The 16,820-nt window shown below is 39.0% G+C and overlaps 1 protein-coding gene and 1 long non-coding RNA gene across 2 annotated transcripts in view; both read right to left on the bottom strand.

Moving 5' to 3' along the window:
- LOC121694933 (alpha-1-inhibitor 3-like) overlaps window positions 1-2,397 on the bottom strand; it is a 133,001-nt gene extending 130,604 nt beyond the window's left edge. Inside the window, exons 1-4 of the mRNA XM_042075331.1 lie at window positions 2,353-2,397; window positions 777-797; window positions 655-678; window positions 140-242 (exon numbers count right to left, since the gene is read on the bottom strand). Coding sequence (XP_041931265.1) covers window positions 140-242; window positions 655-678; window positions 777-797; window positions 2,353-2,397 — 193 coding nt within the window. The remainder of the gene's footprint in view (window positions 1-139; window positions 243-654; window positions 679-776; window positions 798-2,352) is intronic.
- Window positions 2,398-9,454: 7,057 nt separating this feature from the next.
- On the bottom strand, window positions 9,455-16,424 carry LOC121694837. The gene is made up of 7 exons (XR_006025897.1): window positions 16,299-16,424; window positions 16,141-16,193; window positions 15,382-15,402; window positions 15,153-15,251; window positions 14,809-14,868; window positions 9,856-9,931; window positions 9,455-9,521 (listed from the first exon to the last, which is right to left on the bottom strand). It is a non-coding gene; the product is annotated as an uncharacterized LOC121694837 (long non-coding RNA).
- Between the last annotated feature and the right edge of the window lie 396 nt (window positions 16,425-16,820).

The raw sequence follows: 16,820 nt of genomic DNA, 5'->3' as shown, positions 1-16,820 counted from the left end.
AGAGAATCCGCTCGCTGATGAGGACTGAGACCAGTGCAGGAAACACCCTGAGAAGACACAAGTCACATGAGATAAAGGAAGCAGGTTCAACTGTTGGTTCATGTGTGTCTGTTCAGGCACAGTGTAAATTCTGTCCTACCATCAGAGGTTGCTACACTGTCCAAGTGTTTCAGAAGCTCAGCTCGGATGTCTTCTTCTCCAGCGAGACTGAAGGTGTAGGCCAGTAGAGCAGTGGTGTAGGTCAGTGGTTTTCAAAGTGGGGGCCGCAGCAAGTTGGAAGGAAAAATAAAAGCAACAAATAAATACATTTGAAAAATGTAAAATATACCTATTACTATGAGGGTTGTTATACAATGCCATTATAATAATTTGTCGCATATCTGAACATTATATTTTCCATGATAATGACTGGAAATAATAGTAGAATGATAGCTCTCATGTAGCAGAAAGCCCCAAATGCAATGTTTACACACTGTATGCTCCATCGCGAAGTGCTTATGGCTAAAATAATTATTAGGATTAGCTTAATGTATTTTTACATTTGCCGTAGTATTGTCGATGGGTTTAATAACACATCAAGGGGGTCCTTGGCCAGAACCTAGTGGTATTTGGGGGGCCTTGTCGTGGAAAAGTTTGGGAACCCCTGGTGTAGGTGTTGGAGAAGTCATTAAAGTTGCCCTGCCACACAAAACCATTTTATGACCTAACATATTTTTTAAATATGTTAGGTCCATATGTGTTTGTGTAATGTCGTGAAGGTGAAAATTAACTGCTACCTCCTCTGTCAGCTCTAGCCACTGAAAAGAAATAAGCGGAGAAATCAGGCCAATTACAAAAGCTGTTCAGGGTGACGTGGAATTGATTGAGCTCATTACTATTCATGAGCTCGCCCAGTTGAGACCTGCCCACAGAATTCGTCTAGCTCATTGACAGTTTTCGTATGCAAGGATGGCTGAATGTCAATGGGCTTGTGCGCTATGCATGATTAGAACTTCAACAATGCATGTTGCCCAAGAACCTAGAGTTGAGGATCAAATGGCTTAATTTTTGAAACAATGCAAAAAGGTTCCTGTTGCAGACATTATGACAAAGTAATGAAATATGTGTGGGAGGGCACCTTTAAATGCAAAAAGGACAGTTAATACTATAGTTAAAAGAACGTCAAGTACATAGTGTAAAATAAGTAAAATAATGTAACAGGCTTTTATATAAAATGGAATAAAAGACAATGTGGAAGTAGCCCTAATTGTTTGTTTATTACAGATGTAAAGACCTTTAGTTTTAGTTACAGTGGATGGAGTCATCACTGTTTCTCTTTTACAACATCATAGCACAAAATTCTGCAATAGAGCCTGTGCATTGGCTTAAAATATAGACATAAGGACAGGCAGAAAGACTCAGCTTCCTTAGTAATGCCTGAGAAATAGAGATTCTAAGAAGCCAGCCCAATAGAACCTAAGCCTGCAAATAGAGCTTAAATAGGCCTGAGAATAGATCCTGAAACTAAGGGCTCGTTTACACGTATTTAGATATTTGTATAAACGCATACCTTTGTATGCGTTTGGCCCTTTCTTTTACACATAAACAGAGTTTTAGCTCCCTCAAACGCAGACTTTTATGCTACGCTTACACGTGGCCGGCTATTTTCATAAACGGATATTTCACTCTCTCCGTTTTCAAAAATAGCATTGTGCACATGCGCCTGTCAGTTTTCAGAAAAGTTTTTGTTTACACTATATGCCGTCTGGTTCAGTCAATGATAAAAGTGCATATTGTAAAATAAGGAATCAAGTTACGAAAGTGAACAGAGTAAAAAAGAAAGAATTTTATCGGCAAAGGATTGATAGAGCCCAACATGACAGTAAGAAATTATGGAAGGTGATGAATGATATTATGAGAAAGAGTACTAATGCTTCTGCATCCTTCATTGAAACTGATAATGGTGTATTTATTTCTAAGCCTATGGATATGTTAAATTACCTTAATAATTATTTTAAAATTTAAGGGGGGGCTTATGTACAAATGTAAACAATGAATCATGTAGGCTCATTGATGATATCATAATGAAAAGCAAACATTGTACTTTTGAGTTCAACTTGGTTGAAATCAAGGAGGTTGAAACATTTTTACGGTCCATTGCTAGAGACAACTCTTTTGGTACAGACTGTATTGATGGTAAATTATCCAGAATAGCTGTTGATTATATAGCTCTTCCTGTCTGTCACATATTTAATTCTTGTCTATCAAATGGAACCTTTCCTAAACGCTGGAAAGAAGGAAAAATTATTCCTATACCAAAAGACCCAAAATCTACTTTCAGTGGACCTTTCAGTAGACCTATAACAATCCTACCTGTTCTGAGTAAAATTTTAGAAAGGATTGTATAACCAAATCCATGATTATAAGAATGATCTAAGAATGATCTGATAAGTAATGCACAACATGCCTACAAAGAGGGTCATTCCACCTGCACAGCCTTGGTAAAAATGACTGATGATTGGTTAAGGGGGACTGACAATTCATTATTATCTGGTGCTGTCATGTTGGACTTCAGCGCTGCATTTGACCTTATTGACCAAAAGTTGTTGATTAAAAAACTTACACACCGAGTCACGTGGGATGCCGAGTAAGATGGCTGCTCAGTAGAAGTTGTCCTAAACCCCACTAACTAAATCAAATTAATCCGATCATTTATCCATACTATTTCAAAGTTAAATATCTTGTTACCGAACCCTCAACTACGTGAGACAATTAATCTGCTGGAATATGGCTACATCTTCAAAATATTTCAAGAATACAAGAGCAAAGAATGCTGCTATGGAGCCAGGCGATGCTAGCCCAAAACGACAACCACTGCAGACTGCTAGTTTGGAAAGTCTCTTGGCTGAAGTGACTAAAATGAGCACGACGCTTCACACAGTGGCATCCGATGTGTTAACAATTAAAGAGACTACAGCGGAATTGAAAAATACAGTAAATGCTATGCAAGAGCGACTGACAGAAGCGGAAGGCCGAATTTCCGACATGGAGGACACCAGTCATCAACTGGTAAACGACCGCGATCTACACAGTAAGCGCATAGAGACTGTATGGAATCGTTTGGAAGATTTGGAAAATAGAAGCCGCCGCAATAATGTCAGGTTGCTAGGTCTGAAAGAGTGCATTGAGGGGGACAAGATGTCGGCATGCATAGAAAAACTGTTGTCAGAAGGTCTCGGTTTGGACACTGATAACGAGTTCGAGGTCGAAAGAGCACACCGATCTCCTGGATCTCGTCCGAATGAGGATCAACCTCCTAGACTGATAATGATAAGATTTCTGCGCTCATCCGCGAGAGACAAAGTGCTTAAAGTCGCGAGAGAAAAATGTGGAGCTGAACGGAATGGACGTCATCTTTCCCTTTTCCCTGACATGACCAAGGAGCTAGCTGAGAGGAGGAAAACTTTCACTGCAGCAAAACATCTGCTTCGTGACAAGAACGTGAAGTGAACGGGAAGAACCGAACATTTGAAGATGCGTCAGAGGCTGTTAAATTCATTGAGCCGCACATGACAGACGGAGATTAAAGGTTCGGAGCAAAACTCTAGCTATAGGCTGATCTATGTGGAGAGTTTGAGAGAGTCATGGTGGGGTTGGACAATACTTGTGTAGCTATCTGGGGATTTAGTGGGCGAACCGGACAACCCACGGACCTAGGCAGATTTTGTTTTTTGTTTTTCCTCAGTCCTGGACAGATTTAATGGGAAACTCCAGTTAGTTGTTGGAGACTTTTTTGTGTTTTCTCCTCTGTTGTAGAGGGAATGTTTATGTTGACCAGTTTCATAAATGGTATGGAATTAACATTGTGCAACATCTATGCTCCTAACAAAGGAGATCCCTCCTTTTTTCATGAGGTTAACACTATACTGGGAAATTAGCAAAGACAAATTATTTTGGCAGGTGATTTCAATCAGGTCTTAGATGGGACCCTTGATAAAAGTAGATTTTTCAACTTGGTGTCAATGGTTTGATTGATGTATGGCGATTGGTTAATCCAAGTAAACGAGAATACACATTCTACTCACATTGCCACAAATCTCACTCAAGAATAGACTTTGTTTTGATCTCCCAGAGCCTGATTAATGTAGTTATTGATAGTAATATTAATGCTATTTCCCTGTCAGATCATGCACCTGTTGAACTATGTGCAAATATCCACTCAGATAAACTTAGACGGGGCAGATGGAGAATGAATACGTCCCTATTGCAAGACGAAGTATTTTCTAAAGGACTTGCAGAAGACCTATCCTCATTTTTTGAGATCAATCTGGGAAGCACAGATAGCGTTGCGATGGTTTGGGAGGCATCTAAAGCCTACATTAGAGGCAAACTTATTGCACAAACTTCTAGAAGGAAAAAAGAACATATTAATAAAATTCAGAAATTGGAAGTAGAATTACATGACATGGAAAAAGATTTGGCCAACCATTATTCTGAAAGCTTATTTAAAAATATTTGCAAATGTAAATTTCAAATTCATGACATTTTTAATAAAAAAGCAGAACATGCCTTGTTTAGACTTAAGACAACATTTTATGAGTCAGGGGAGAAAACGGGTAGACTCTTAGCCAGACAGCTCAAAGAACAAAACTTTGCTCACACAATTCCAGCAATAAGAGCAGGGGGCTCTCTTGTGACATCATCTAAGGAAGTCAATGATGTCTTTAAGGAATTTTATGAGGATCTGTATAGATCATCTATTACTCCAAATAAACCAGCAGTGTGGGACTTTTTCACAAATATAAACCTCCCAATTTTATCTGCTGAGCAGGCAGATTTTATTGATAAACCAGTAACCCAGGAAGAGGTGAAAAATGCTATTAGAGCTATGAAAACAGGGAAGTCACCTGGAACTGATGGGTTCCCAGTAGAGTACTATAAAGAATATATAGATATAATTACTCCAATATTGACTAAGGTATTTCATGAGGGTTTTGACACTGGTACATTGCCACCATCTCTTAATGAAGCTCTTATTTAGCTGATTCCTAAGAAAGGTAGAGATCATACGGATCTTGCTAATTTCAGACCAATTAGCCTCATTAATGTTGACAGTAAAATACTGGGCAAAGTGTTGGCCCTAAGGCTTGAAACGGTTTTGCCATACATTATCCACACAGACCAGGTGGGCTTTATAAAAGGCAGATCTTCTACCGACAATCTGCGAAGGCTTATACATTTAATGTGGTCACACTGTTCCAGTACAGTACCAGTGGCTGCCATCTCATTGGATGCTGAAAAGGCCTTTGACAGGGTTGAGTGGGATTTTTTACACTCGGCCCTGTCAAGGTTTGGTTTTGGTCCTGGTTTTGATAAGTGGATAAAAATAATGTACAGCAATCCCAAAGCTGCAGTCATGACAAATGGCTTAACCTCGTCATTCTTTAAACTTTCCAGAGGAACGTGCCAGGGTTGTCCCCTTTCGCCTCTGTTATTTACAATTGCACTGGAACCTCTGGCAGTGGCCATAAGAGAAAACCCTGACATCAAGTAGAGGGTGGTGGAAGTGAGCATAAGCTAATGCTGTATGCGGATGATATTCTCTTTCTGACTAGTGATCCTCAAAATTCCTTACCTTCACTAATGAATACCATTGGTAAATACTCCAAGCTATCAGGTTATAAAATCAACTGGACTAAGTCGGAAGCGATGCCAATATCTAAATACGGTCACCCGCAAGTAGTGACACAATACAACTTCAAATGGGTTCCAAAGGGCATGATATATTTGGGCATCAAGTTATGCCCAGATCTCAGTGAGATTACAATTCTGAACTTTGAACCACTTCTTCAAAAAATCTAAACAAATCTAGGAAAATGGGGAAAATTAAATCTTAGTCTGTGGGGTAAAGTTAATGTTATTAAAATGGTAATAGCGCCACAATTTAACTACTGTACATATCTATGATGTTGTCACTTAACACATCTGGTCGGATTTTTAAACAATATGATAATCACATAAGGGACTTTCTCTGGGCAGGGAGGAAGCCCAGATTTAAAATGAGTAAAATGTGTGCGCCCAAAGATAAAGGAGGGCTCGGCCTGCCTGATGTTAGACTGTATAGTCTGTCATTTGAAATGGCTAAGATTGCCAACCATTGGAGAGGAACGGGGTCAGGCTTAGAGTGGGCCACTATAGAGAAGACTCTTGCTACACCATTTCATCCTATAAATGTGATATCCCAACATTGGAAGGATAAAGTAAAGGAGATCAATCCCATTGTTAAGCACTCTAGTGAGGTCTGGGCAAAGGTTAATAAAATGCACAAACTCTCACATTACAAACAGCCTTATGCCTCACTTTGGTTCAATCCAGAAGTACAAATAGGGAAGCAGAAAGTGTTTTGGAGAAGGTGGCTAGACAGTGGAATAAATACAATTAGTGACCTTTATAAAGATGGTATATTTATGTCATTCACTGAATTAGTCCATAAGTACAAATTGGAAGAGACAGGAGACTTTTGGAAATACTTACAAATCAGATATTGTGTGATGAAAAAGTTTCAGTCAGGTGAAGTAAATAACCCAATTGTTGACTATCTTGACAACCCGTTTAACCATAAGGCGTCAACATTTTATAAAAAACTCAATTTATTTAACCAGTAGCATATGTGACAACTTGAGAATAATTTGGCAGAGAGACCTTGAGTGCACAATTGACATGGATACATGGAAACAGATTTTAACTAAGAATGGTAAATATATTAAGGAAGCTAGAGGGAAATTTATTCAATATAAAATGTTGCACCGGTACTACTGGACGCCAAATAGGCTTTTCAAAATAGGACTAATAAGTACCAACACATGCTGGAAATGTAAAACTGGGATGGGTACCTTTTTGCATCTCATATGGGAATGCTCTATGGTAAAACCTTTTTGGCATAACATACTGGAGTTCTTGGGGACGTGGGCAGGGGTAACCTTGCCAATATCTCCAAGATTATGCCTTTTGGGAGATAAAACAGAAACGCCAACCCTGACAAAAAGTGCATATTCAGTTGTGATGGTTGGGATAGCCTCTGCTGCCAGAATTATATTGAGACATTGGAAATCACCCATAAACCCAACAATGCAGGAGTGGAAACTCCTCATGAGTGAGACAGCATCATATGAGGTTATGTTGGCCAGGATAAGGGGCAAAGAACCGGGGACATTGGGGATTTGGGATTACTTTATGGCCCACCTGACTTCCAACTAGTAGCCTGATTGTGAGATTATAACTGGATTTTTCATGCCATATTTATTTAATTTGCTGATATTTTGTTTGATTGTTTTACTTAACTAATACTACTGTGCTTTTGTCTGCTTAGTCTGAACATGTTTTGTTTTTCATTTTCACATTCCTTGTGACCAGGATAATTTATGCTTTGACTGAACTGTTACGTCAATGTCTGACCTTATTTGTTTTCTGTAAGCTGTACCATATGAGCTATTGTTTGTCATATTTGCAAATAAAAAAATTTAAATAACAAAAAAAAAACTTACACACTATGGTTTTGGACCTATGGCAATCTCTTGGTTTGAGAATTACTTACCATTCAGAACTCAACAGGTTTTATTGAATGGTACTATGTCCAATAGCATTAACATTGACTATGGTTTGCCTCAAGGAAGTAGCCTGAGGAGCCAGACCCTTAAAATGTAGGGTCTGGGCACTCACTGTTCACAGTGCTCAGTCCGAGGGGCGGGATAATCGGTTGTCTTTCAAATTTCCTCTGCACGCAATAGGACAGCGCTATGAGTCCCATGGTTTCCCACCAGCGGAGCTAGTTGGCTAGTTCAAACTTTTGCCAACTTAATAAAAGCTTAACTGTTCACCAACAGCAACATTATCTTATTTGTTTTCAAGTAGCAGGGAATTCAAGCCAAACCGTTGCAACTATGCCATCAATCATTATGTTAAGCCCGCCTAACAACTCTATACACGATTTGATCGGCCTGAGAGAAGTTTAATTTTTCGAGCTCACAAGCCAACGGAGAGTTGCTAGACTAGCCATGGCAGCAAATGTAATTTGCTGCCGCTAGGGTGCGTCTAAATTTCTAGGCTAACAAGGAAGTTGTTTGGGTCCGCTTTTATTTTCAAATTTTTACAAATGATCTACCTCTTGTTATTCAAGAATCCACGATGGTTTTATATGCTGACGATTCTAAACTATACTATTCTGCATCTACATGCTGTAAACTTAAGTCTGTTCTGTCACAAGATCTGAATGCAGTGGTCAAGTGGGTTACAGCAAATAGAATTGTTTCAAACCTATCAAAAACTTCGAGCATGGTCTTTGGATCACAAAATAGTCTAACCAGTGAGCCTATGCTTGATCTGCAGATTTCTGGTCAACCAGTCAAGCAGGAGAGTAAGTTAAAGCTTCTAGGACTGTCCATTTGTAACACTCTGTCCTGGACTGATCATGTTAGGCAGATAGCTGCCAAGATGAGTAGAAGCACAGTCTGGAAATGAGCCATCTACTTACCAGCTACTCTACAGAGACAGGTTATTCACACATTATTATTATGCCATCTTGACTATTGTTCTGTAATTTGGGTCTCTATCTCTAAGATTGTCTAAAAATAATATTCCACCATTTGGGGAATTACACTCATTTTCCACCTCCCCTTGAGTTAAACAATTGATTTTTACCTTTCTCCAGTTCATCCAGCCGTTCTCGGAGTCTGGCGATACCACTTTTATCGGATTAGACCATTAGCATCTCGCCTGCTAGCATCACGTTTAAAAGTGACTAAGATTTCCGGTAATTTTCCGGAAATCTCTCCTCTCAAGTAAGATAGTGTAATAAGACCAGCGGAAAATGAAACGTAGTGATTTTCTAGGCTGATTTGACATAGAACTATACCCTCATTTAGGCGTAATAATCCAGTCACTAACCAATTTGTCTGCTGCAGCTCAACCTTGTTGCTGGAAGTTGGCCTACAGGGACTATTTTCAGGTGCTACAGCATCATTGTGCTGCTGCCCATGGTGTTCCTTGATTAATACACTGGAATGAGAGTATAGTTCCGTGTCAGATCAGCCTAGAAAATCGCCACGTTTCATTTTGTTGTTTTGTTTGTTGTTTCATTTTCATTTTGTTGTTTTGTTTGTTGTTTCCTTTAGTTTTTTGTTTTGTTGTTTAATTTTCATTCAAATGAACATGGACGAGAGCTACTGATTTATAGGCTATTAGTAGCATGTAATCCGTGCCCTCCTGAACTTTCGACACTTTATACTGTAACGTAGGCCTAAGAGAAAGTAGTTCTACCTCGTCGTCGGTCCACAAGTATGAGCTTTATGAATTCTTGATTTGAGTCGCTTTTTGATTTATTTTTTGCCATATTTACCTTATTTTTAACAAATCTAGATACATGTAAACAAGATCTAAACCTGCGAGTAGACCAGTAACCAGGCAAGTAATGTCCTTACCGGGAGATCTGCTGGAGGTGGGGGTGTCCCTCTGTGGTAGGACTTTAAGAACGTCATGGTCTTTTCCTGGAACAAAATATTGGGTTGTCTCATACAAGGTTATTTTAAAAGGCAAAATGTGATAGTAAATTTAATTCACACAGTAGTTTAACATATTGGTTCCCAAGCCTTTCTTAACACATTGTTTCTACATTTGAACAGCTGGTATTTTCAACATTTGGTGGTTCGATTTCAACATCAACAGTTTAACAACAGCAAAAACAAAAAAGGAACATTCATTAGCTGTTGCAAAGCTTCTAGAAATTATTTCCACACACTGACCACTTACATGATTTCAGTTTGATTCATGTCATGATTCTGGTTGCCATGGGCTTGACTGTACTGCTTGGGTTCAACTCACCATGTGTTTCCTACTCCTCTACCAAATGTGCTGTAGCCTCCATTATAGCGCTTGTAGTTTAGCTGCCTCTGGTATCCTGTTGGTTATATTTGGAGATGAATATCAATAAGGCAAAATGAAAGCCAGTTCTGCTGCCCTTTCTCCTTTCTAATGTGCATTCACTACTCCACAATAGGCATTGGCCTAATCAGATTGAGCGTATAAATGGCTGTTCAATCGGAAAAGGAATGGACTACACCACCCATTCCCATTACAATTCGGATTGGATCAGGCATTTTATTCTGATTGAGGTGTTTATATTTAAGCAATAAGCCCCGAGAGGCCGTAGGTTACACTGATTCTACAACAGCTAAGGGGCGTGGTTGGGGATGACGTGCTAGCGGAGTGCCTAAAACCCAGCTTAGCTGCAGTAGAATCAGTGTAACCTACGGACTCGAGTGGCTTATTGTTTTTCTAAAACTGTTACTATAAATACCTGGCAACGTTTCATAAAGTAAAAGCACAGCAACTAGAAATGGAATTATTTATTCATAGATAATCACTCTTCTGCCAAGAAATATATTTCCTCTATCTGAATGGTTGCCAAGCAACGTCGAGACGCAACTACTTTAACTTTTGTATCAAGTTATGGTAGCGCAGTAATATAGAACGAAATGCGGTCAAGGTGTATGTTTATGCTGCATTTTACAACGGCATCGAACACGATTCAGCCAATCACAATCAAGGACCAGAATTATCAGTTTTAGAAGAGAATTTTTATTCCGATTGAGGCGTTATTCGGTTTCTAATCGGATTAAAAGTGTCCATGTACAGTAGGCCTAAATGTGGCTATTGAGTTGTTGATGAGAATAAATGCTAAATGCTGACATTCCTGACCCCATATCTCCTCTGAATAATGGGCATGTCAAAGCCAGACTCTCCAAACACACCATAGGATCCATTGTTCCTCTTCCTCTTCTAAACCCACTCTGATAATTTTTGATCAGACCTCTAGTCTCCAGGTAGTATACCATTCTATCATTGACCATCCTTTCCATAGTTTTCCCCATCTGAGAGGTCAAAGCAATCGGTCTATAGCTTTCTGGAACTGTTGGATCTTTCCCTGGCTTCCTTATAGGTATAATTATAGACTCCTTCCAACTTCTTGGAATAGTGCCTTCTATCCATACCTTATTGTACAAATTTAGCAACATCTCTTTCCCTTTATCACTTAACTGTTCTAGCATGACATAACAGATACTATCCCTTCCTGGAGTTGACTTACCCAGCTTCCTTAAGGCATTATTAAGTTCAGCTATTGTAAATAATCTATTTAACGCATTACCATCTTCACCATCACCTTCCTGACTGATACTCCCATATCTTGCAATAGTATCCTCCCTTCCTCTTCTTTCCTCTTGACTTAAATTTTCAGAACTATGTACTTTTACTAGTGTCTTTGCTATTAGCTCCGCTTTAGCTTCACTACTAGTAACACTATTTTGGCCATCCTTCATTACTGGGTAACCAAACTCTTTCCCACAGCCTCTCATTCTCTTTATAGTTCCCCATACTTTCTCCACTGGTGTTGACCTTCCAATTGAGTCACAAAACCTTTTCCAATACTCTTTTTTATATCTCCTAATTGTTTGCCTCACTATTGCCTGTAGTCTCTTATATTCAACTAGATTTTGAAAATGATGTGTCTTAATCAACTCTTTAAAAGCTCTATTTCTTTTCCGTATTACCTCACCACATTCTTTTGACCACCATGGCACAATTTTACACAACTTTGTGGGTTTAGACTTTGGAATAGCCTCTATTGCTACCTGAATTATAGTGCTACTTATCTCTGTATTTAACTCCTCAACTTTTTGATCATCTCTGACCCACATCAAAGAACACTCACTGATTTCTTCCAACCTCCATCTCCCCTCCCTCACTACCTTTTCCACAGTCAATTCCATTTCTGTTTGAATTAGTATAGGATAATGATCACTTCCCATTGTACTTTCTCTCATTACCTCCCACCTACACTTCCTAGCTATTGCTACTGTAGCTAGTGTAATGTCTACTGTAGACTCTCTCCCCCTTGCTACATCTATCCTTGTACCAGTTCCATCATTTAAACACACTAGCTCTTTCTCTTCCATAAATTCCTCAACAATGCTCCCATTACTGTCATCCTTTACTCCCCATAATATGCTATGTGCATTAAAATCTCCACACCAAATAACTTTCCCATTTAACTCACCCCAAATGTCTTCCAAGTGCCCAATTTCCAGTTGCTTACATGGATTATAAAAGTTAATTATTTTAACACTTCCCTCACTTGTCCATACCTCCACTGCAATAAACTCCCACTCATTTCCCTTCCTTAACTCTCTATATTGTAAACCTTGTCTTAGAAAAATAGCACACCCTCCACCATTTCCCTCTAATCTATCCCTTCTTAAACTTATATACCCCTTTATCACAAAGTCTAAAATAGACTTAAGCCAAGTCTCCTGGATGCATACGATATCTGGCTTATCATTTAAGTCTTCAATAAAACCTTTAAGTTCTTGGCCATTTGCAATAAGACTCCTAGCATTCCATTGCAAAATTAACATAGTGGATCTAGAGCTCCATGCAATGTTCCCTCACTTACCTCACTTTGAACAAGACCTGCTTGAATTTTTTCAAAAGACAAATCTTTCACATTCAAAAACTTACATGCTGCTTTCATTATTATCTTTATTTTTTCAGTTTTTGTTTTTGCTTGTTCAGAACAATTGATCACATATGCTACAAACAGAACCAACTTTTCTGTATTGATTTCTACCACATCCTTATCCCTTTCCTGCATGTAACTCACTACAGGGCTTTCTTTCTTCTGCTCGTTGACCACTTTGGTTGCCTCTGCATACGTAAGATTTCGATCTGCACGTATCTGTTGCACTTCTACTGCCTTTTTCCTTACTGGGCACCCCCCATAAGCTGCTGTGTGATCCCCACCACAATTACAGCACTTCCTCTCAGCACTATCTACTTTCCATACTCATGATCTCCACCACACTTTCCACATCTTTGCTTTCCTTTACACACTCTTGCAATATGTCCATATCTCTGACACTTGTAGCATCTTACGGGTGGAGGAATATACTCCCTCACACTAAAACTCATAAACCCTATCATCACTTTAGATGGCAGCACCCCTTCCTGAAATTCCAGGAGTACTAAGGTACTGTCAACTTTCTCACCATTCTTCGTCATTTTAAGACGATTAATCTCAACTACTGTTCCTCCCTTAATAATCTTTTTAAGTTCCTCTAACTTCTCACCTAAAGGGATTCCTGATATTACCCCCCTCGCTCTCTGGTGTTCGCCAAACATTCTCACTTCACTCACTTCCTTTTTACAGATTGTTTGTACTCGCATAGCCTTATCTCGTTGTCCTATGTCCTTACACTTAATCAACAACCTGCCATCGCGTAGCACTTTTGCCAATTCTACTTCACCCACTGATTTTTTTACTCCACTCGTTAAGGCAGAGAGACTTACGTCCTGTATATCACTACCCTCTTTAAATTTAATCACAACCTTATACCCGTCCTCTTCTGTCACTTTCCTTCTTACAACTCTTGTATCGTTTTCCTCCACTTCAAGTGCCCTCTTAGCTGTTCTCCCTTTGCCTCCTCCACCATGTCCCTGACTCTGAGTATATACACTCCATGACTCGCTCCCACTCATCCCTTCATCCTCTCCACCACCCTCCTCCATCCTATCAATCTAAATTCAGACCCAGTCACAACTCAGTTTATGCACAACAACCAATTTAATTAAATATCGCATTAAACAAACTGCCTTGTCTTCTTCGGAGCAAAACTCGAAACACGGAAGTCCAAACGCATGCGCCGTCCGGTCCACCTCCCAGCCAGCGACTCACTAGGTTTGAAGCAGCACTCAGGAAGCCCAGCATTCCCTCCTGCGGCCTGTTACCCTGGAAATCCAGAGTTCTCGCAAGAGCACAATTTGAATTCTGTCTGCAAGAGACTGGCAATGAGTAATGATTCACGTTACTTTTGCCACTTGCATCGCGGGGAACCAATCACATCAGTGTATCTGATATAGGCATGCCAAAGGCGAGCTAAACAGATGACTACAGCGCTGCAACGTTGGAGGTAAGTAAACATGGGTCGTAGTTTTATCCAATTGCGTCGAAGTCCGGAATCATTCAGAGTAAACATTGGTCTAGTGTTATCCAATTGCGTGCGGTGAGATTTTCAAATACATGCTTGGTGCCGCCCCTCGAGTTGGGCCATTACATTGTTTGTGGCCAGACCCTTAATCTTTCTTTCTTTCTTAATCTATAAAGACAACGGAACTTGAACACGGTTTGGGATTTGACTATAGACTACCGAACTTTCTTCAATGCATTCTATATTCAGGATTTTTAAGCTTGGTTGATTTTTTTTAGACTAATGTGAGACTGGATTTGGATTATGAATTTAAAATAATGAATTGATGAATCTTGTTGAATGGATGAATTGTGCTATAGTGTTAACTGACCAATGAAGCTGCCTTTCTGTATCTTGTTTTATCATGCTACCTATTTTATCATTGTGAATAATTGGTTAGCAAATAAATTGCTTAAATTATAGAAGTTGCTGTCCTTTTCCTGTCAGTGGAGAAATTAATTGCTGGTATAATTAAGAACCTAATATTCTGGTGTGACATGTATGTGTGTGGGGGGGGGGGGGGGGGTAGTAGTGTGTGTTTGAGTGGAGGTGGGGTAATGGTAACGTTCACTGTCCATAAAGGTCTAGTGGAGCTACATGCCCACCAAGTTTCATGTGCCCCGGTGTTTCATTGACCAAAAATTCAGAACGTTGATGAAAAAATGAAAATAATAAAGTAATTACTTATGAAAAAAAAAAAAATCCTTTTAAATTCTTTTTTATAATTATATCTTAATTATAATGTATTACTTACTTTGCACACACTTCCAGCCTGAGCTCTTCTGCTTCATAACTGATGATGATGATGGCAAAACTAAATGGAAAGAAGTTATTTACTAGAAAGTGGCTAAAACTTGTCCCTGTCCAGAGATGCTTTGCAAAAGTTGTTGTGTGCAGGATTTTACATTGTGGTGTTATTGCATTTGAACCAAACTTGACCTCAAAAGTGCTCCGAAGCCTTTAGGCATGTGCAATATATGTGTCAGTGATGTTTCATGGGTACAAAATGTGATGATTTAAAAATTATTTATATTAAACCATTATCCTTTATAAAAACTGTGTGTGTGTGATATGTATGGATACAAGTAACAAACATACCGTATTTTTTCACTTTAAACTCATGTGACTGAGATGGTGTTTGACTGCCTGACTTGATTTCACATCAAGCCATTGACCAATGATGTTGCCAGAGCAGTCCTGTGAAGTGAAAGAGAGAACAATCAATGTCCTCTTTGTAAAAATAACATGTTAAGATTGAATTTATGAATTCAAGATTTGAAAGTAAGAGTGAGAAAACTACATAACATCAAGAGGATTTTGTTCTTACCTCCAGGGATATGCGGTCATACTGTAAAAACAAGAGCATACATGAATGAGTTGTGACACACTTTTCCGAACAAACCAAACACAATTTGGAAATGAAAATCATATTAACAGCATCGTCATACAAATCACTTTTACTTTTATTTTGTTGGGTGGGTGAAATGGGTGTGTTTATCCTGCTTATTATAGGATGCCTTTAAAATCATATATTTGGTTGAGTTAATTGGACTGATACGTTCAGTTGCCCAGGTGTAAAGCACATGAGTAAACACTCAAGGCTAAAAACGTGTGCCAGATATTCACGCTAAACACAAACGTATTAGCCACAGGTGCTAATCTTTCAATATCAACACATTGATCAGTAGCCTACGGTCCAAGGCTGCTTGCATCTAGGACCTAGAATTCTCCCTCTGTTTCAACAGCTAGACTAAATGATTTCCGTTCAGGGTTAAAAGCTATAACTTTGAGTTTCACAGGCACCCTAAGAATATGGGTAAATGCTATAACTGTTAAACTCAAAATTAACTTGTCTAATTATAAGAACAAAGGGATATTTCACAGTATGAACCTACTTATCTCTGTTACAGAAAAGTAAGTATAACACTATGGGGTCCAAAATCAGTTCCAGTTTCAACATGCGTGCCACTTCTGTTTGCTCTTGTTTCTCAACATTCACAGCTGACCAATCCTTTCGCTGCTTCTGCATAGCCTCGCATGGATTGTTTGACCTCAGGACACATGGTAGTTTAGAAATGTCTCTCACCTTTCCACTGAGTGGAATGAAGTTGGTGTCCATGGTGACCACTCTGAAATGCACTGTGGGCAAGAGTAGTGTGAGAATCTGCTTTTGTATGTATGTTTATATGTACTCAATACATATTTATATGTACCTCTGTGCATTGTGAGTCGGTGTGGACATACCTGTTTGGCCTTGGCTGTATATGGGTCTATCTGTCTGGATGAAGGATACAGGAAGAGGTTTTGGGCTGAACTTCACCCGACTCTGTGAGGTCCAGTGAGATGTTTGACCTTTGACCTCTACTGTGATTTTCTGCACAGAATCTTCTTTCACCAAAGGGGCCTATTTATATATTGAATTATTTTTATTGAGTTTCACACAACCAATTGCATATACATTGACACAGTAAAAGCGTAAGCATGAATGAAAATACATTTCAGCGAAATCAATGTATCAGAAATGCCACAAACTTACAACCACATGAAATAAGACAATGTGACAATACAGACAGGTAGAAAACAACCAAAAATAAAATGATAATAATAATAATGAAGAAATGAGAATGGAAGAGGAGAGAGAGAGAGAGACATACACACAGAATTAAATAAATAAAAAAATAATAATAAAATAAAAACAAATAAAACAAATAGGTTGATGGGGGGGGGGGGGGGGGGCTTTTAATTCATGATACTGACTGAGGAAAG

This window comes from Alosa sapidissima, chromosome 20 (assembly GCF_018492685.1).
Source record: "Alosa sapidissima isolate fAloSap1 chromosome 20, fAloSap1.pri, whole genome shotgun sequence".
NCBI lineage: Eukaryota > Metazoa > Chordata > Actinopteri > Clupeiformes > Clupeidae > Alosa > Alosa sapidissima.
Note: the sequence above shows the minus strand (reverse complement) of the source record. Positions and strands in the feature narration are given on the sequence as shown.